Here is a 23,171-nt window from a genome sequence, read left to right as displayed (position 1 = left end):
TGTCAAAGAAGTATTTGATAGAGATGCTAATTCTTGAAACAAGACTCCATCATTCCTTATAATAAGAAGAAAGGTGTTTGACCATAAGAATTGTTTAACAACCTACTTATCTATGAAATGACCATGTGTGCATGTACAAATCTTTAGTGGTCATCATCATTCCTTATAATAAGAAGAAAGGCGTTTGACCATAAGAATTGTTTAACAACCTACTTATCTATGAAATGACCATGTGTGCATGTACAAATCTTTAGTGGTCATCTAGGACATCACATGATGTGCCTGTTTTTCAAATGCAGCTAAGCAGTTTTCTATAAATGCGTATGAGATAGCAGTAGAAGACCAGAATATTGTGGTCAGACTGTGTATGTAAGAACTGTATATCTCTGATTAAAATAACTAAAGAAAATAATTAACTATTTGAAAATAAAGATAACATGTTTTATTTTTCATTATTTAAAGTGATTTTTCACAAACATTTCATGAAGATGTATTGAATAATTTATAAGAATTACTAAAGCTAAAAATAGTCTTGGGACACCTGAGGAGCTCAAGAAAACCTGAAAACTGAAGTTAAATCAGTTTTGTTAAAGTGACAGTTGTAAATCAGTTCAGGCATATTGCTGTTTTGATGTGGATCAGCTGTGTTTGCATGGTTTCTTTGGGGACAACAGTTAATGAAAGGATATGTGACCCAATCATAGTTGGTTCAGATAATAAATATACAAAAGTAACATAAAATTAAAGCATGTAAGTGTTTTCTAATTTCATGGCTCTCACAGTGGATCAGAAGGAAATTTGAAAACTATAAACCTAAAAACTGGGCTTTGTTACAAGTGGCATTCACAAAACTTGATAGCTAATGTATAGTATGTTGTTGAACGACAAACAAACACAATTTATGGTGGTTGACTGAGAGGAAAATATTTTAATACCTTTTTGTTGGTGGGATTATAATGTTTAGATAATTAAAAATGGGTAAAATTTCAAGATTAAATCATCACTGTGATATTTTGTTTACTTTTTTCCCCAGAAAAAAGAAATTTTCAAAGTTACTTAATTAACTTAAAATGTGAGAGTTTGAATAACATTACACCATATTTCATAATTCTTAATCCTGAAAATTAGTGTGTGTGTTCAAAGTGATTTAACCTCAGCAAAAGATCTTCAGTATGTGGTTAGCCTCTGTTTTAAAGCTGCAATTAATAGATTAGGAGGAATTTAAAAAAACAACAATTTTGTTTCAAGGTTATTAATATTGTGAAACGTCCAGTTAAGCTTCAAAATGACCTTGACAAAGAATTAAGCTTTTACTGTTTATATTTTTTTCATTTGGTATTTTATTACTGCACAGTTTATGGTTAATATTTTATGTTGTAATGTTATTTTGGTAGTTGAATGTTAGGTGTAAGTAATTTATTAATTATTAGGTAATTTAAATTTGAACTCTCTTTATGTAGCCGTTTTTGAACGATTACGGAACATTCTCCATGAAAGTCAGCTGGACAAAAGAGTACAATATATGATTGAAGTCATGTTTGCAATAAGAAAGGATAATTTTAAGGTAAGCTGTAATAAAATTTAAGGAAGATTGAGTTTGATAGATTGATAGAGGAGTACAAAATAGGTAAGACTAGGAGAAAGTTATGATAGAATAGAATTTCATGGAAAAACTGCCCTTATGCTTTTCTTGAATTTTTGTCAGGATTGTATGTGTAAATACTCAGTGTGTGTTTTTTATAACATGCTTTTCTCACTTTTAAACAAAAACTAATAAAACTATTTGCAATACAAATCATGAATTAATGAAGCTGTATTATATGTTTTTACTTTATATTTAAAGTATTTGAAAATTGAATAAAGTAAGGAAAGTATATTGTGTAAAAAAACAAACCCAAATTAATAAGTAAATATTTAATTTTCACTAGTGGTAGAACTGTGACCTGCTATCTTTTCTTCAGTGTATGAAAATGTTTGTCATACCTTCCTTCTGCATATATCTGTGAATACCTTTTAGTTTCTCTTTGTACATCATACATTTTTCGTTCAAAGTTTGTTACACTGTAAGTCGGTCGACATTTATCCAACTTGAATTACATTTTTTGTTTCATCAGAAGTAAAGTAGTTCAATTATAGGCTGTTTTACAATTTGTTTTCCTTATTTTAGGAAACTCAGGATTTATGTTTTGCCATTGTGTGCTGAAGCATCCAGTTTTATTACAACACAAAATAATTCATGTGAAAATAGTTTGTTTTTTTTCCAATTACACTTAATATTAAAACTTCCAACATTTTATGTTAGATTCATTACTAATTATTGCTTTCAAATAAAGGTTAAATCATGTTAGATGGGTGATAATTTTATTTGTAGCAATAAAAACTATTTAATATTTAAAAACGTCTAGATAAACAAGAAGAAATTGGTAATGGATCATTAAAAGATATTCCTAATTTTGCAATGAATCATTTCACTCGGTGTACATTTTTCTTATTTACTTTGTCATCATTGTGTTAGTGAGAAAAATTATAAACCTGGAATTAAACATTACTGCTGAAACAGAAAAAGTAGATTTGTTATTTTTAATTAAGATCCCTTGTCATATTTAATTTCATTTGTCATAAAACTGAATTTTTCATATTTTTAAATTATTGATTTCATTTTGTTAATAACTTTATCTCAAGTTTACTCTAAATAGCAATTTGCATTAATTACCTTGCATAATTCAGACTAAGGTTTTCAAACAAGATTTTAGTAATGAAATGTTTTTATATGAAACATTTAACTGCAATTAATTTATTCTCTCATCTTGAAGCATAACTTTCACTTGAAGTATCATTTTTACTCACAAAATATGATCTTTATATCTGAATAATTATAACGAAATATTACTAAAATGTTTCTGTCGTGACCTTTTGGGTAAATCAGTCCTGAGTGGCAAGCCAGATGTTTAGAAGTAGCATTTCCAGTTACCTTTTGTTTTAAACAGTGAACTCTGTGGGTATTATTTTTTGCTCATTATTACAAAAAGAACTGTTTTGTGTGAATGGCAGTAAAAAAAAACAACAACAAAAAACAGAAATTGTATTTGTTGAGAGTAATAATGTATTATTAATTTTATTAGTAAATATTTTAGATGGTAAAGAGAGAATGTTTTAAGGCTGCAGAAATGTAATATAATTTCAGTTAGATTGCATGTATTTCTTCTCATAACCCTCTTGGTCAATCCAGTTTGAATTTCAAATAAAAAGTGTGTGAATATAACATTTCATTCTAGGATTTAATGCCACAACAATGATAGTTGTTGTTTGTTTTGTTTTTTCTTCTCTAAATTCAGTATAACTGATACCTTGTTATATTCAACAATGGACCTGTGACAATTATCTGTGGTTATATGAAAAATTCTGCAACATTCCATTCTGAAACTTAAAAACATAAATTAAATGGGAATTTCTTCAAAATGATGTAAATTGATACTTAATCTATAAGATTCACTTTTATTATGCTACTATAGGATCATCCATCACGTATAAGTGAGTTGGACTTAATTGAAGAAGAGGACCAGTATACTCACCTTATTACACTTGAAGAAGCCACTAATCCTGAAGACCTGTTGAGTGAGTGGAAATTTGTCCTAACTGAATTGTGTTGTGTTTGAAGCTATGTCTACATAAATTATTGCTTATTAGATATCGTTGAAGTAATATATCTTGGCCGTATGTAAACCTGAAAGTATTTTTCAGGCCTCAGGTGCACATCTGAATTCTAATTTCCAAAATTTAGAGAGAAATGATAATTATAACTATATACTAATAACACTGCACAACAAATTTTTTGAAAAGTTTTGCTTACTGAAAAGTTTTTGCTGATTGTGACAGGTACATGGTAGGTATGCACAAATATAGTTTTGGTTTTGCTTCATCATGTAGGAAGTCTGAGAAATAGACAGTTAACTGTTTACTGGTAATAACATATTTAATTGTGTTTATGTTTTTAATACACTATTAAGTTCAACATAATTAAAAGTGTTTTGCTCCTGGTTTTCGTTTTTATTCAATGTCCTGTGCATCACGTTGCAGTGCCCAACAGTAATCAGCAAGCATTACTGTTGCCCTAATGTTGTTTTTCCATTGTATCAATGTCCTAGTGAAACCTTTCACCGTGGTCGTCACTGACAGCACCGAGATTTGCGGGGAAGAAGTCCAAGTGTGAGTGGAGGAAATGAATCTGGAGTGACATGTTGCACTTCATTGTTTTGTATGCTTTGAGAAGTTTGTCTACCAGCTGAATGTAATGTGGGGCTCTGTAATTGCCAAGAAAATTGTCAACAACGTCTTTGAAGGCTTTCCAGTCAATCTTTTCTGGCCCAACTAACAGATCTTCGAACTGCTTGTCACTCATAACATGCCTGATCTGAGGGCCAACAAAAATGCCCTCTTTGATCTTGGCCTCAGTTATTCTTGGGAACATCTGTCTTAAATAACAAAAACCTTCACCTTCTTTGTTCATTGTTTTCACGAAATTCTTCATAAGTCCCAATTTTATGTGAAGAGGAGACAAAAAAATATTTGCCGGGTCGACAAGCGGTTCGTGTCCCACATTTTTCTGTCCTGGAACTAATTTTTTATGGAGTGGCCAGCTCTGTCTAGAATAATGTGACTCTTTGGCACAACTGTCCTATTCACAGATGAAACAACAGTACTTTGTATAGCCGAGCTGCAGTCCCAGTAACAGAGCAACAACTTTCAGATCTCCACAGATATTCCAGTTGTACTTGCTGTACTGGATGTGCTTCAGCAACATTTCCATGTTCTCATAGGTTTCTTTCCTGTGTGCTGCACAGCCAACATGTATTGAAGGGTGAACATTATCATTGTGTAATAGAACAGCTTTGAGGCTTAATATTGATGAATCAATAAAGAGACGCCACTCTCGCGGGTCATGGTCACAATCCAAAGCAGAGCACAATCCTTCGATGTCAAGACTGTCAAACTTGTGCAAAGAGTTTGGTTATATCATTTTGGCAGCTTTGAGAAACAGAAATTTTCGTACCTGGTGACAGCAAACACCATTCCTGCAGTCTCGAACCCAGCAGTTCGGCTTTTGCTTTTGACAGACCCAAATCTTTGACCAGATCGTTTAATTCTGACTGTGTTATGAGATGTGGATTACCTGAGGAGCACAGTTTAAAATCCGGATCAATGTCACTGCCAGTTCCCTGCATTGCAGTTTCTTCATCTGGTTCGTCTGAGGTCCATTCCTCTGATGGTTTCGGAATTGGAAGACTGTCGTCATGTGGCACGGGTCTCATTGCTGAAGGCAGATTAGGATATTCAATTGACTTCTTGTTTTTGGCAAAGAAACCAGGTGCATTAGTCAATCAGAAGTAACAGTCCGTCACATGGTCTTTCTATTCTTGCCATATTATCGGAACAACAAACAGTGTTGTCTTTCAAGTACCTCTTAGCCAATCTCTCAATCAGCACATATAGCACAACAAATGTTAGGTGCCCATTCCTGGTCTTGATCACCAATTTTACAGCCGATGTACAGATGATATGCTTTCTTCACAAGAGCAGTCATTGAGCATCTCTGATGAACAAGCATATACTTGCCACAAATATAGCAGAATGTATCATGACTGTTACAACATTGATGAGACATATTGACCGACACCAATCATCCTGTAAAACGTCTATGACATCTAACTTACTTGTTACAGTGCTACTGAGGCAATGCTATATTCTGAAACAATACGTACACACTATAAGGTCCATATTAATACAATGAGCAGCATCTGTGTATGCAAACCACTTTTATAGCCTGCTGAGACAGTGTCAAGCTGGCTCCGAACTGCATACTTCCACAGAACAGCTTCCAACCTGGCCTGATTTCATGCTTGGACATGCCCAGTCTGCACAAAACATTATTCATAGGTCTCTTACAGGAACGAAAATTTTTGGACACAAATATAAGAAAAAAACATGACAAAACTGAAGATTTCGATGAAACAGTATGTGATGGGTAAATTTGGATGTGATTTTCATGATCAGCAGCCCAATATTTATAGGGAACACCCAACAGTGTTCAAGAAGCAAAAACTTTGTTATGCAGTGTAATCTTTAACATATAAATAGTTTTTAACTAGTATCTGTAATGTTAGCAGAGAGAGGGTACACAAGTGATGACCTTAGAGCGAGAATAGTCATAGAAGTCCTTTGTAGTTTGTCCATTACTTGTAATTAAGATCTTACTGTTAATTGTAATTTTTTTTCTGGTATTAGTTACTACATAAATCTACACGTTTATATTTCATAAGAAACTATCATCTTTTAAGAATATGATTAATTAGTGTTTGTTTCTCATGTGATTTGTCTTCTTTACAAGTAGATTTTACAAAACTACCACAGTACATCATTTTATGATAATGCACTAAATGGTATGGAGTATACTACTAAAAAAGCTTGATTTATAAAATAACCATAGCCAACACTTAAATACTGTATGCTTGTGGTGATATGGTGTCAGTTATTGTCATGGTTAGTAGTCCATATGATTACCTATGTCTAATAATTAATTTTGAAATTATTAATATTAGATACTAATTACTTACTAGTTTTAATTATATATTGTAACTGATAGGTATGTCCTTTCATGGGCAACTTCTGAGAAAGTTCTTTTATGCTAGCAGTGGCCAGGAGTTGAACCCGAGTTTTCATAGATTTGTACTTTAATTGGCTAATTTATTTAAGTTATCCAGGATTTGTCTGCTAGGTTGATTGAGAGTATTATCAGTTATGTAAAGGGCTTTTTCAGCCTCCATTTTCTTGTTTATGATTTTATTTGGTTATTTTAGTTTTATTCCAGTTTATTGTACTGTCTGTCTGTCTTTGGTTTCATTGACTTTTGCAGATAAACCAGCATTACAGAGTTTGATGCATGTATTATGCTCCTGAATTCGAACTTGTGTTGATTATTTTGTTTTTCTAGTTTGTAGGAGTCCACATTCACAATGATCTCAGAAGTAATAATGGTAAAAACAAATCGACTGTTAGTCATGACAATTAATGTTTAAATATGATTAGGAATAACCTATAATATATTGTTTATGTAAATGTAGAGTAAATAAAGTGGTTTAAACAATAACGTGTGATTTAATAAGATATTGACTTGTAATATGTTGTACTAAGGGTAAGTACTGGAATATGATGGGAACATTAGAAGACTTAAGTACAAAACAAAGGTAGGAAATATTTGGTAGATTCAATAAATGTCTATTTTTGGTATTGTATCAATTTGGAAATTATGAAAATTTTATTATGTTATGAGACAGAATGTAAGTTTAATACATTGGTTTAACAAGTATTGTACGCAACAGGAAAATATTTCACTTAGTCATATCTGTATTTATTAAACGTTTTTAAGTTTTATCATATTCAACTGTTTTACTTATAATTAATTCAAAATAAATGATAAACCAAAACTGTTATTAGAAACAATCATGATACCTAACCTGATAAAGGTATTGGTGATGTTATTTTGAAAACTTTTGTCCACTTTTGCCAAACCTAAAAAATTATAGAAATACCAAATCAAATTATTACTTTTTTAAAAGTAAAATAAGATACTATTTAGTGATTATTTTTTATTAAATTTCATGCAATGTCGTTAAGTATTTCAACTGTCATAAGTTAATAAATCAGAGGACATCAGTAATACCCCTCTTGTTCAAAATATTTATGTGAATTATGAGAGAAACAATATCTGAAATATAGTAGTAGAACAAGGAAGGTTTGGGCTTCTTTCTTTATATATTGATGAAGTGAATTTCTGTTTGTGTGCTTTAAAACCTGTTTTGTAACAATATTTTGTTACAAGATTTCCTTAGACTACTTAAATTCCAAGAATGTTAAGGAGCTTTGATGTAAAAAATACAGAAAAAAGTAGATTTAAACATGATAGCATTTCAGCATTAGCCAAAAAAAAATGTTAACAACATGGGTACCCCCTCTGGTGATGCAGTGTATTACAATCATTTTAGGTTTCAGTTTTTTTGTGTATTGATTTTAAAAAAATTTTGTACTCGTAGTTAAATTGGCAGGGCCACGTTAAGACTTTTTAGACCCTAACCACTGAAAAGATTTTAGTGCCCCATATATATGTAATTTAAAATGAAAACAATGCTAAACTGTAAAATATATTTTTATCTTTTGAAATGAAACAAAACTTAGATGTATGCTGAAATTAAAATAGCTTCTTTCTAGATTTTCTGATGACTACTTCCATGCTTTCTTTGAAATATCAAATATTAAATTCTTTAAAAAAACATTCTCATTTTTTCTTGGTGTTACTGCTTTGCTAGAGCCCTAAGCACATAGTCTACGTGTTGGGTGATCCAGGACTGTAGTTTGGTATATAGAATTGAATTTGTTAATGTAATTAATCTAATTTGATTAGAAGCTATTAATAATTACAAGAAAAGTAGAATTTTTTAAATATTGTTTAGCACTGGGTTAAAATGTTATAATCTCATTCTAGCTTGTTTTTTATTACAGATGTTTTTAAATTTGATCCTGAATATGAAGCAAATGAAGAAAAGTACAAAACAATAAAAATGAGTGAGTCTGTTTTTTCATGTTGTTTTAAAAACTAATCAGAAAAAAAGATATACAGAAAAAAGAATAGTTTTGAAATAGCTGTGGATTATGTATTTTAGTTAGCAAGTGATAAGTTGCAGGGGTGAAATTCTGCCAATATTTATTCTTTAAGATGGTGTTTGTACTGGGATTTATTTGAGTTGCTTTGTTGTTTTTTATGTTTATACATAAATTTTCTTTTTCAAAAATGGGCCCACTTTACCCAGCTGAGTATCTCTATTTTTTATTTTTTTTGGGGGAATTTCACCCTTATGTAATTGGTTTAATTTTTTAATCATTTCCAGGATGCTCCAGTTTCACTTGTGAGTACTGTACTTATTATTTAATTGTTACCATAGTTCAAGGTAATATGATACAGATGAATTCATAATTAACTAAAGAATTATTGCATGGCATTTAAATTCAAGCTATTACACAAATGTTTGAATTAGGAATGTGATTGGTTATATTATGATGTCATTTTGTTTTGAGGGATATTCCCTTGATATTATAGAATATCAGTGATTGAAAATGGTAGAAAATGAAAGATACAAAGACATTCAAGAAGTGGCTAATTTTTTAAAAAATCATTGTTCTACCATCAAAATGATGAAAAAATAAAAGAAAAATATGTCTGTAATATAAGTTTTGTCAGCAGATGCATAGATATTGTCAGTTCATTCACAACTGAGAAAAATGGAAGGATTCAGTTTATTTTTCCTTAAGTAAAAATTAGTTGACTGTGTTTTGTTTTTATCACTTGCAAAGTTGATGTTTACTTCATTACATGGATGGCCCAATTCCAAGAAGTCAGTGGAATATTTGGTCCACTTGAGAAAAAAAACCCATAGCAGCAACACTGAAAATAGTTATGCAGTTCTGAGATACAGTCCTATCTACCACAGTACATCCTCTATGCAGTGGTACAAGGTTCAAAATTATCTGCACTTGCTACAAGTAGAGATAACATTTAAGTTTTCCCAGAAAAATATAACCTGCAGTGACTGACCTCATAGCTTTAGGTAACTTGCTCTGGTCTAAAAAAGCAAAATTTGCATTAGATCTTGTATCTTTTCTGAAAGAGGTAACCACTGGTGAACTTAGAAAACCTAAGCATTAATTGTTCAGCAGTCTGCAAACATGTAGGTTGGCTTAGAAAAAAAATGGACAAAAAGGTAATTTCTTTGTAGGGAGAGAGTTTGAATCATCATACAAAGAATTAAATATTGCAATAGATTCTTTAATTAAAGAACTTTTCAGTTTTACAGAGGTTAATACAATGAGTATAGTACATATACATGGATCAGTTTGTCAAATGTACTACTGTTATTTGATCATACTTATCCTGTTTACATGGATCAGTTTGTCAAATGTACTACTGTTATTTGATCATACTTATTCTGTTTACATGAATCAGTCTGTCAAATGTACTACTGCTATTTGATCATACTTATCCTGTTTACATGGATCAGTTTGTCAAATGTACTACTGTTATTTGATCATACTTATTCTGTTTACATGAATCAGTCTGTCAAATGTACTACTGTTATTTGATCATACTTATTCTGTTTACATGAATCAGTCTGTCAAATGTACTACTGCTATTTGATCATACTTATCCTGTTTACATGGATCAGTTTGTCAAATGTACTACTGTTATTTGATCATACTTATTCTGTTTACATGAATCAGTCTGTCAAATGTACTACTGTTATTTGATCATACTTATCCTGTTTACATGGATCAGTTTGTCAAATGTACTACTGTTATTTGATCATACTTATCCTGTTTACATGGATCAGTTTGTCAAATGTACTACTGTTATTTGATCATACTTATCCTGTTCACATGGATCAGTTTGTCAAATGTACTACTGTTATTTGATCATACTTATCCTGTTTACATGAATCAGTCTATCAAATGTACTACTCTTATTTGATCAAACTTACCCTGTTTACATGGATCAGTGTGTTAACATGATTTCAACAACATATAAATGAAGTGTTCAACTGACTGCTTATGAGAATATTTAGCAGTCAGGTGCACCATGCTCACTGTAAACAACATATTTGTGAATATATATATATTCATCATTTGGGTGAATTTTATGGAAAATTGTGACAAGAAGACATGACTTCACAACACAAATTAGTATCTCACTTGCTTCAACTAGCCTTCTTTTGAAATGGTATATAGGAGTAAGCAAGGCCATGTAAACTTCTATATCAATGGTCTAATGTACATATATTAAGAATAAGCAATAGCTTAATATCTAATTGCTAAATAATCTATTTCTAAATGTATTTGTCATGTATAATTTTTATAAAACATATGACTTACGTTTTTAGAACTAAATAAGGAAAATTGATTTGTGTTTAAGACAATCTTCAGTTTTTAAAACAATGAGGAATAGATTAATAAAAGAGAAAAATTAATATTGCATCTGAAGAAGTACATTTTTAAATAGTTTAAGAACCCCAAAAATGTTTTCTGTTAATAGTTTATAAACTCTGATTTTGAATAGAATATGTAAATTGTTAATAAATTAATTTGTTCACAACTTGTGGTAACCTGATTAGATTTAATGGTATAACCTTCCTTTTGCAATAACTTAACTTTTGAAATAACTGGCACTTTTAAATGGTAATAAAAAGCTTAATTTGTAAGAAATATGTACATCAGTCACATACTCATTTTTGGTATGTATTCCTAAGAATGTTGAAGCATTGTTCTGTTCTTTATTTTAATTAAAGTTTTAATACCCACAACAAATATCTTTAGAATACATTTTTACTTGAAGTGAGTTTTTCATCATCATGAGTTATTCTTAATATAACTTCAAATGTGTTTAATGAAGTTTGAAAGATTAAACCTTAGCTTTACTTGTTTATTTAAATACAAGAATTTCACTGCATAAATTATAACAATCTGTGGAAGTATGCATCTGTACCCCATTTGTGGTCCAGTGATAAGTTTAAGACTTTTTATTGATAGCCAGGTTTTAATGGTGTGATGGACAAATGGCAGATACCCCGTTGTTTAGCCTTGCACTTAAACACAAACAAATTATATCTGCAGTTTAAAACTAAAAACAGTTACTGTGTATTTTTAACACACTAATTAAGAGTTTTAATATTGTTTTAAATTTGTCTATAAAATAATTTTAAGAAACTTTGAATGCCAGTAAACCAGAGATTCTTTTATGTAACCAGTTTTGTGTTATGAGCTTTCATTAAAATGTTTTGAGCATTTTAAAGGACTTTTGTTAGTTTTTTTTGTTTTTTATTTAAACTCGTTCAAAATATGAAATTTTTAGAATGACCAGTATAAAGCTCATAACAGATAGAACATTGAACAATGTAAATGTAGGAAGTCAGATTACAAGAAAAAGATAGAAGTTAATTGAATTAATACTACACTAATGTTTTATCTTTAAATATTTTATTACATAAATGACAACATTAATTGTTTTATTAAAAATACAACAAATGTTTGATCTATTTTTAAAACAAAATCATATTTAAATTTATAGGCTGATGGAATTTTTAATTTTGAAATTATTTATAACATTTTTAACCTTACACAACTCTGTTAATATTTTTATTTTGTTTAATTTAAGTATTAATTGTAAAGTATATTTATTGATAAATAATATTAACTTAGGTTTGTCTTCATCATTGTTCTTTCTGTTAGATTTTCAACAATCTTTTAGAATTGAATGCTCCAAATTACAAAAAATTTATTTGTAATAAATAATTAGTTTATATCTTAGTGTTTTTTTTGTATCACTAACAGTCACAGTAATGTTTTTGGTCAAATTTGATGTAAACTTTCATCTTCTGTGTCTGTCTGTGGTGGTAACTACTAACAGTCGAAATATTTATGAAAATTCACATTTTTGTTGTTTCTGTAGTACTATCAGTAATTATAATATCTAAAACGTTTGTGTGTATTCATGTGTGTATATATGTTTTTTTTTCTCACGTGTGAAATTTACGTAAACTGTTCAAAAATATTTTTTCTCCAATTTTTCAAATCTACATGTCTTGATTTTTGATCATATGGGAAAACAATCATCTGGATACCTGAATTATTGTGATCTTATAAAATTTGTAGTTTTCACACACAGTTTTTAAGTTACCAAAGCACATGTTCTTGTTTCAAGAAATTCCATTCTTGATGTTGCTTAGGTGGGAACAGTATTTGGCCCCAGTGTTGTGCCTTTCTTTTGGTAATGATTTAAAACATATCAAGGATTGATCTGTTGTTTTCTTGGTGTATAGACACACATATGTGCAGTATATAAATTTTCATTGAAGTTCATTGTTCTCTACAATAGATATCTTAGGAGAAAATGCCAGTGGGTCAGAAGATAGTGATTCTGGAAGTGAATCTGATGAAGAAGATGAAGATGAGGAAGAAGAAGCAGGTATGCATTTAGAATTACTGTATTTAAAATGATGAGTACAATTTATATGTAATCTATATTTTTTTTCTCATTGATGCTAGGGACAAGAGGCCCTTGTAATATATGAAAGCTAAGCCTTTGAAACAAAAATAAAATCTTGCCATGAATTTGTTATAAGTGCTATAAAAATAGTTTTCTATTGAATGTAAGTATTTTTCTGAGTCATAAGTATTCATTGGATACAATCATTTGTGTTTGTGTATAGTTTGTTGTAAATAAAAATAATGCAAAACAAAAATAAAAAATGCTGCATCAGTTGAAAGGATTCCCAGGGTACAGGCTATAATGTGGAATATGAAAGGTACCCTAGGTTTTGGAGGTGACTGATGAAGTAGGACCCACAATTGTAGTGGGGATACACTGTTTATCACTCTTAACTTCCATTCACCTATCTCACACAAAAAATAATTAAATAATGAAATAAATTAAGCAAAGAAATAGAAATTAGGAAGGTGAAATTTTGGTGCTCAAGTCTACAACGTTCCACATCTGTATCACCCTTCACTGCCTGCAGACAGTTGTGGGAAGGTGACTGCTCTTGAAAGTAAAAATGAAGAAAGATAAATAAAAATAATAATTTACTAACACTTGGGGGTAAGTTAAATAAACTTACCAACTGAATTTAGCACTCCAGCCCCATTATGGTGGTAAGGCACAAATTAGTAGCCCAGTAGATAAATTATACTTGTATAAAGGGTGCAAACCAGTTATATATATAAAATTTTCTCTATTGATGTTTAAAAGATAGTGTATGTTTGTATGTATTATGTATGTTTAATGAGTTTGTGTAAGTAAACATACCACACTTAAACCTTTTGAGCACGAATATGCCAAAATGTGTATGTCAGGACCATTTTATAAAGTTTAACTAACTGTGCTATCAGTGTATGTCAAATTTGGCATTAAGATGTTATCTGCAATTCAGGTTTTAATGTTATATAAGTTTTAATTTCCTAACTTCAGAAGGAAATACTTACATGGTTTATCAGTCTTCACATTTTTGTACTATGTGACAGTTCTAGTTGTTGAATTGTCCATTTTAAGTTTTCTTTCTGCCTCAGTATATGATCTTGAAAATTTAACACAAATTACAAATTTATAATATATATATATATATATATATACCACTAAGTCGTAATGGAAATATATATCCTCTAGTCTTGCTTTACAAAGCAACAAACCAAAATGTCAACCCCATATATCATGCCTTTTACGTAACATCCAATTTATCAAAAAATGTCAGTACTATGTAAATTAAGAGATTTTTCTGTTTTGTTTGAGTTATAAAAATCTTTAATTTGAGAACGTGATGGGTTTGGGTAAAGTCATTTATATAAAAGTTAATTAATTTGTCTAGTGTAATCTAGTAAGTGTTGTATTTTTGGAGAAACAATATAGTTTAGAAAAGACTACAAACCACTCAAGTTCAAATTAACCTAGAGCTAAGGCTACATTTCTTTTATATGTATATTTAACAAAAGTAACTAAAAGTACAAACATTAGGTAGATATGGAAACTGAAAAGGAAAAAAAAAATTAGTAAATTATTTCATTTTCACTTCTCAGGTAATGCATTAGGAATGTGTGCAGCTTAGATGTACATTATTTAATATTTTCCATTTGTTTACTCTGCTGTCTCATCTGGTGACTTACTGCTTGCTTTGGTGGTATCATAGTTCAAAGAGCAATAGAGCAGTAAAGTATAATAAAAGAAGTCGTGAAAAGTCAAGGGACCTAAAGCTCTTAATTGAAATCATGTGTACTTGTAAGTTGTAAGTTACAGTCTGCAGTCATTCTAGTAAAAAACAACTGTTTTTGATTTTGTAATAATTTTCAACTTTTGCAATGAATGCTTTTGTTTCAGTTAATGTTATAGTAGAGCAAGTAAGAGATACTTTTTTCTTCTAGAGGTTATACAAATTAAATATGAAAATTATAAGATGAAAAGTATTTGTAATTCTTAAAGTGAAAATCACTTTTTACTTTGACTCAGTAAAGGTATCATAAGTTCACGTATAAATCTTCAATGAAATTACTTTATTGAAAAGTTTGATTTTCTATATACAACATGCTTTCACTCTTTACTGAAATCTTGCCAAATTCTGAGAAGATACACCTACATTTAGAATTGTGTATAGTTGTGTGGTTATTTGGTCATTACAAAGTCAGTCTGCAAACTTTCTACATTTTTAGGGTTTTGAGACTGTAATGTCACTTTATTTACAAAATACACCTATGTTGAAAACAACATTTAAGCCATGGAAAGTACTAAAATATATAATGGAGATTTAACATCTGTTTCAATAGAGAAGGCTGAAATATTTAATTACATTGGGAAGAATGAAATAAAGATCCTAACAAAAGGTAATGGAATGTGTAATAGTTCAGAGGTCATTGTGATACCTTTTTCTATGCAGGAATTACAAAATATTTGGTCATTTAATGATCAGAGCAGTATTTCTATCTACAAAAGATGCTGAAATGTTTGTTAACATAGAGAAAAATATAATAAAGTTTGTGATTACTTTAATAAATATCAATTCAATTTGTCTTTCCTTTAAAAAATGATGGTAGTGCTTGGTAACATAATAATTAATGCAATATTTCTGTCCATGCAAAACATGCTGAAACTTATGCTGTTATATGATTGACTGTAATCTTTTTTTCCTTACAAAATTTACTGAAATACTTTATCTTAAAGATCAGTATAAAAGTGATTTCCTAAAGAATATCTGAGTATGTTAAACAGTAACCAGTCTATTGAACTTGTAATGTTTCATTTTAGAAGACACACAAATCATGGATAACACAGAGACAAATCTGATAGCGCTTCGTCGAACCATTTATCTAACCATTCAGTCCAGTTTAGACTTTGAAGAATGTGCTCATAAACTATTAAAACTGGAGTTTAAACCAGGACAAATAGTAAGTATGGCTTTTGTTTTTTTAAGTATTGTTGTCTTCATAGGAAACCTTGAAGATACTATAACAAAAATCATTTTGCTACTTTAGGTCTTTAACTCTATCTTTTTCTTTCTTTTTTTTAAATGTATATGGATTAAGTACAGTTTTAATCACTCTTAAATATTTTAAACCTCAGTATATAAGTGCTTTGTGTTAATCACGTGATTTTTGTTTAAGATAATTACTTAATAGTTGACAGTTGCATCTGTAATTTAACAGTAAATAAAAGCAGATGAATTGCATTTGAAGTAGTATTTTGTTTAAATATTTTGTATATCTTGTACAAGTAAAGCTTATGTTAACTACCTGTGTTAAATTATAAAAGATATTTTGGAAAATATATTAAATGATCTTTAATAATGTAATAGGGACAAAAACACACCTGTATTAGCAATTTTGTTATAAAAATAATTATGTGATAGGTTTTTGGTTAGGAGTAGAATGTACAAAAATACATTTCTATCAAAGTGCCTGTTGTGTATCCACAATGTTTTGAAGAGCAGTTTCTCTGAAGAGCATATTTTCAAAGTGACCAGTCTATCCTTGTAACAAAAGGGGTCGAGACTGAAAGTTATTGTGTTCTTTAAAGGTATTATAATATGATTGATAAAACACTGTGGTTGTTTGTATTTATTCTATGAAAGGAAAAGAAGTTTGTTTAGTGACAGACACAGGGCTAGTAAGTTTAAAACAAACTGTGTTTTACATACATTGTAAAGGCACTACTGCTTACAAATACTGTTGAAATTTTGACATAATGAGAAATACTTGTTTTAGATAGGTGCTTTGAAACTTACCTGTAAAGTTCTGTTAAATAGTTGAGTGCTAGGTATTCTTTTGAATTTCAGTAACCTCCAAACACAATTAGAGTCTCTTATACTTTTCATCTTGAGAGATATAAAATTTGTTTATGATATCAAAGCCCTCCAGTGGCACAACAGTATGTCTGCAGAGTTATAATGCTAAAAACCAAGTTTCAACACCTATGGTGGGCAGAGCACAGATAGCCATTGTGTAATAATGTGTTTAATTTCAAACAAACAAACCTATAACATCAAGTTTTAACTTTGTTCATTTTATGGCCTCAACAAAATTTTCTGTTACCATACAGTGCTTTGTATTTTAGTCACAGGAGAATGATAAATTAATTGCTCTCCTGAAGGAGAGTTAAAGTATGTTAATAAAGAGTGCAGGATGATATAAGGATCTATATTTATTACTAAATTGCAGGACTACAGTTCCAGACAAATTACTATGAGTCATTAGTGTTGCAGAGATTGAAACAAACTTACACTCATTATTGAGTAGTAAATTTTACTTTTGTTTTGTACAATAGCTGAGTACGTGTGCATTTTTTTGTATTGTTACACTCAACCACTTATTTCAGTAGAACTTCGAAAGATGAAAATAAGAAAAGGGAAAATAAAAATAAAAAACTTTTTAAGCATTTAATATGGAAAATGTGAATGCTACTAAATTAGCCTAAATACTAGCTGGTCAACAGTTTAAGACCTTACCAAAAATAAATCCTAAACAGGGTAGGAAATGCCCAACAAGAGGTCTCAGTAGTGAGTTGCACGGCTGTCATTGCGAATAACTTCAAACAATTATTTTGAAATGGTCGATATAACTGTTTGACGCCCCTGTATAACCTGAAGCTTCATGGAAGGAGAAAGCACCCCAGATCATGAAGGAACCTCATCCACAGTGTCTTGTAGAAAATGTCTGGTGGGATATCTTTATTGTGCCAGTAACGTTGGAAGCAATCTGAACCATCCACGTTAAATTTTTTCTCATCAGAGAACAAAACCTTCTTCTACTTTTCTACGTCCCATGTTTGATGCTTCTCAGCAAAGTTTAACCGAGCTGTTTTGTGGTGTGGAAGGAGGCATGGCTTTTGAAGACATTTACGGTTTGTAAAGTATGTTTCAGTATGGTCTTAAACTTTTGACCAGCTAGTATTTAGGCTAATTTCATAGTGTTCACATTTTCCCTATTAAATGCTAAAAAAGTTTTTTATTTTTATTTTCCCTTTTCTTATTTTCATCTTTTGAAGCTCCAGTCAAATAAGTGGTTGAGTCTAACAATGCAAAATGCATATTGTTTCTTTATGTTCATTGGCCTTAAGATTTTGGCCAGCAGTGTATATGAATTTAGCAATGTACTTAGCTGAGATTTTAGTAATGCAAAAGTAATTTTCAGAATAATTTCAAGTACCCGTAGAAAAACAGAAAGGAAAACCAAACATGCAAGAACTACAAAATAATGGATATTCCGATTGGTTGCTTAATTGATTTTAAAAAAATGTTAAAGTGAAAGACATTTTTCTTGAGTAATCAAGTGCATATTGTAATTTCATAACCTGTCTACAACTGTTATTGAATATGATAATCTAAATAGATACAATATATGGATTGCTTGTATATTTAAACTAAGAGGTTATGTATGTGTTTCACTGGATGGATTTATTGGTAACCTTAGAATTATGAAGATGAAATGGCCCCAAGAAAAGCAGAAGATATTACCTTGCTCAAAGCTGTTACTAGGTTCAAAAACATTTGTTGTAAAGCAGTACCACTTGGTTCTGTTGAGCTCAGAAGAGACACACACACACACCACTTTTTAATACAAATTCAAACTCATCTACATACTGCTGAGTAGAAATTTCGTGAACTTGTTATGTGTTTAAAAGGTTCACAAATACAAGGACACCAAAATGCTCCTCATACTTTACCTGGTAGACATTCTACCAAAACTAATTGGTCTAAAGCTCTCTAATAGCTTACTGGTGTGAAAACCTTATTTTATAACTAATGTGAAGAGAACAGAAAACAGTATTAAATAAGAGAAGTGTAGCATATATTTCCATTTGAAGTATATGAATTTGTAATAATGGAAACTGCATTTCAGTTTTAAATAGCCTTTCTGTTGAGTATATATATGTACACATGTACTGTTTAATATGTTGACACTTGATATTTTGACACATTTTGATTGACATGTATCAATATCAAATTTTTCCCATAATATCTAATTTTCTGCCTCAAGTGTAATTTTCTGTCACATTACAACTGAATTTTTCAAAGATACAGATGAGGTACTACATACAATGTATAACCATTTGCAGTTTATACACACCATGTTATGGTGAAATATCAATTGATTATGTTAATTTTTAAATGTTTTACATAATAAAGAAAGTGTGTACTGTGTAGTATACAAGTTATATCAATAACCATCTTACAAAAGATGACATACAGAATGACATGTTTGTTCTCCAGTCTTTCAAACTTGAGAAACAAGGAATGGAGAATTATTTTCTCTTAGAAAATATAAACTAATGGTTTGTGATGGGAAAAATAATTTTGAAAAAAATTTACAGGTGCATTGTTTGGTGGTGAGACTTCTTGAAACTGTAGAGATATTAAAGTTGGAACAATTTTATAAATTTGCATTTATTTTACAGTTTGAATGTCTACTTTGTAAAGTGAAGCAATTAATGTTTACAAATTGTAACTAGCTGTTTTGTCATTGTTACGTTACAGCCTGTATTTTCTCATATAAATAAAAGCTACAAAATCATGTTTAATCAACTTTAAACTCTTGTATGGCGTAATGAAAAAAATTAAAAAATGGTTTATGTTTTCTTTGTTTCTACACAGCTATCAAGAGTTATGCCTAAATAAAAAAAAAATTGTTGATTTGTTTAGAATTTTTTCTGCCCATACCAAAGAATAATTATTTTTCTTAAAGCCTCTGTTATCTAGAATATGTCATACATTTCTTGATTTTTCAAAATCTTCACATTTTTTTGTTCATACTATAGTTGCAACCTTGTGGTACTGTAGTTGCAACTTTGTTGTGGTGCTACATTAAATGGTTTAATCACTCATTTATGAAATACAGCTTTGAAAACAGCTGTAAAATTTAAATATGGTTGGATTGTGAAAATTTTGGACAATTGTGCAGTAGTGGAATAAATACATATATTTAAGAGGTCCTCCCCCAATTTTTGTGACTGTTTCATTTCACTTATGAGTTGTGAAAGTACTTGTGTTAAATTTTATCTTTAAAAGCTATGGATATTTTCTTCAGTGAGAAGATGTCTGATAACATGAGATAACTTAAGCTTCTTTAATTTAATGATTGGTTGAATGGGTAGCAAAGGAAACTTTATTACCAGTTTGACATGGTAACATGTACAGCATTTAGAAAAGGTTCTGTCATTATTAGGTAGAAATAGTTTACCTAGACATAGGAATATTTAGTATAAAACTAAAAAGTCATGTGGCAAGAGGTTGCTTAAGGCTTAATTAAAGTGTCTTGTTGATGTTTTGTTCTTGGCTGAAAATTAGTGTTTATGTTTACCAAATAAAATAAAAATCATTATCAAATCAGATAAGCATAGTTAGGTTTTATGTTTAATAAGTATCGTGGGCAGTGTGAAATATTCTGATGGTTAACATCTTTATTTGGTATTATTTTTGTTTCTTATTGAAACAATATACCTGAATAAATTGACTAATTGGCTACTTAATTATTTTGTTATAAATTTATTTGATTTACAGATAAGTGTTTAGGGAATTACTACATGTTATTTTGCTCATCTGCAACTGACATTAGCAATTTATTTACCAGATAAGAAATTTGAACTTGAGATCTTCCATACTTGAGCATCAAGCTAAACCACTGCATCTTGATGTTGCAAATATCAATTTCCCTTTCAGTGGTTAACAAATATTCTGTTTGGTAGCAGTTGAGTTTACAGATTTGTTTATCAAACTCAAACAGTTTCTTGTCATGTTCCCCCCCCCCCTTTTGTATTTGGTTTTTTTCTTATTCTGAAAAATTTTAACTTCACAGGACAGTGTGTCACCTGTGAGGCTCCTTAATATAAAATAATATTCACATGATTTTAATTAATTATTTTCCAAGTTAAACATTTTTTCACTGTATTTGAATCTTTCTGAACATTAAATTAGCTTTGTGAAGAGATTTGCCCCTGACTTCAGTTGGGATCACTCAACCTGAAGAAATTACATCTTTAAATTAAAAACATGTATAACATCCTTTGAATTACTTAAGAGTTGAAACATATTCAATAAAAGGTTGTATTTTTACAACTTCACACATAAAAAAAAGTTCATATTTTAATTTCAGTTTGACTTCATCTTACTCCAGATATAACTGTTTGTGGGTCTACTGGATTTTTTTGGATAATAATGTAACATGAATAGACTCTAAGAAGAAAGTTGAAATATTCTGACAAAACAAAGTTGAAATGTATTGATTTAATTCAGGAATAGTTTTATCAGTTTTAGGTAAAACTTTCTTAAACTGATGTGAGTACCTGTATCTTGAATTTAAGAAGTCTTAGGCATCTAAACATGCATTAAAAGCTCTTTCCTTGTTTTTTCTCCCAGCTCTTCAGTCTCACATATAGATTGAAATGAGGTGATAAAAGCTTAGCTTGAACTTGATGATATGTTGCTAGAGAAAAATGATGTTGTCAACATTTGTCACAGCTACAGCCCTACTGGGTTTTTAGAACTTGCATTATTGTTTCATACTGCATTTATATTATATTGCTGCTCTAATATAGAAAAAGAAATGTTGTTCATGGAACAAGAAAAGGTAGGCTCGGTTAGATTACTTTCCACTTGACCATATCAAGTTTCATTTCCACGTAAAGGGCACTGTTATTAGGTTGTATTTACATTATGCCTTATTGGTGTAAGGAACTGATACAATGGGGGAAGAAATTCAACAGAAAGAGATAAGAATATATAAATTAATGTAAAACAGGATTAAAGGTTATTAAATATACTAAATGTAATGTACCTTCTGCTTAACAAGTTAAAAAAAGATGGCTTTTTTATAATTTCAGTAACTAGTAATAACAAAATAGAGAAACTGCATGTAGTTATTATCAACTGAAAACAGAGATAAAATTTATACTTTTATAGAAATAAAATGAACGTTTAGAACAGGGGTTCCCAACCAGTGGGTCGCGACCCCTGGGGGTCACGCAGCATTGGCAGGGGAGTCGCATAGCCTTGTTAGAAGTAGCTTGGGATAACATTAATTTTATTTCATCAATTACATTTTCAAGTCGCGAGTGCCAAAAGGTTGGGAACCCCTGGTTTAGAAGAAGGTAGGAAGACAAAAATTAGTAATTGAAATCTGAAACAGAGGGAAGCATATTTTATTGTTTCTTAAGATTGCATATTACAGCAAAATATTGAGTTTTCACAGGTCCACATTAATAGAAATTATAAAAATAAGTTTTTCATTATTCAGAAGTTGTATACAGTAATTTTCAGAAAATTTTCCTGAAGTTTCAGTATTCTTTCATAATGCAGTTAAACAAACCATACAGTAAGTGTTTTCAATCAGTGAATAGTATATTCCACTGAAATTATTTTCTATTGTTTTAACTTATGATAAGTGAATAATTAGTGTACCTTTTTTGTCACTTGTATGATTAAAATGTCTTTTAATAGTTTAACCTTTTGTTTTTTTGCATTCTGTGTGATGGGTATTTATATGTATTTTTCTGTATTTCATGTGTCATAATTTATGACTTTTTCTTTCTCTTAAACCTGTGCATCATTTTCACCACTGCAGTTCTTGTGAGAAATATTTCACTCGTGTATCATGTTTCTTGTTTCAATATGTGCAACCTAGTTACCTCTACATTACATTATGTCAAACTTTATGACTGATATTCTGGTATGCCACACTTCTGGTGAATTTTTTTATATTGTAATGCAATTTAAATTAAATGTATTTTTACCGAATATTGGATTTTTTTATTCTTTGGCAACATCAATGGATTATTGTTTGAAACTTCCTGACATACAGGAACAAAGCAAAACTGAATAAATTATTTTTGGCCTGCTTTTATAAAGTGTGGAAGAAAAAATAGTCTTAAAAATTTATTTAATATAAACTTCAGACTGAAAGTTGTTTCGTAATTTTATGGCAGTGTTTTGTTTTGATAGGTGGAGTTGTGTCACATGATCCTGGATTGTTGTGCTCAGCGAAGAACATATGAAAAGTTCTACGGTTTACTGGCACAGGTATACATAGAGTAGTTCTTTCAT

General features: G+C 30.1%; 1 protein-coding gene across 1 annotated transcript in view; it reads left to right on the top strand.

Moving 5' to 3' along the window:
- ncm (pre-mRNA-splicing factor nucampholin) overlaps positions 1–23,171 on the top strand; it is a 74,560-nt gene that overhangs the window by 39,533 nt on the left and 11,856 nt on the right. The window contains exons 8-13 of the mRNA XM_076512464.1: positions 1,461–1,564; positions 3,513–3,615; positions 8,554–8,616; positions 12,974–13,063; positions 15,887–16,026; positions 23,070–23,147. Coding sequence (XP_076368579.1) covers positions 1,461–1,564; positions 3,513–3,615; positions 8,554–8,616; positions 12,974–13,063; positions 15,887–16,026; positions 23,070–23,147 — 578 coding nt within the window. The remainder of the gene's footprint in view (positions 1–1,460; positions 1,565–3,512; positions 3,616–8,553; positions 8,617–12,973; positions 13,064–15,886; positions 16,027–23,069; positions 23,148–23,171) is intronic.

This window comes from Tachypleus tridentatus, chromosome 7, assembly GCF_004210375.1.
Source record: "Tachypleus tridentatus isolate NWPU-2018 chromosome 7, ASM421037v1, whole genome shotgun sequence".
Taxonomy (NCBI): Eukaryota; Metazoa; Arthropoda; class Merostomata; order Xiphosura; family Limulidae; genus Tachypleus; species Tachypleus tridentatus.
This window is presented reverse-complemented; position numbering and strand designations above follow the sequence as displayed.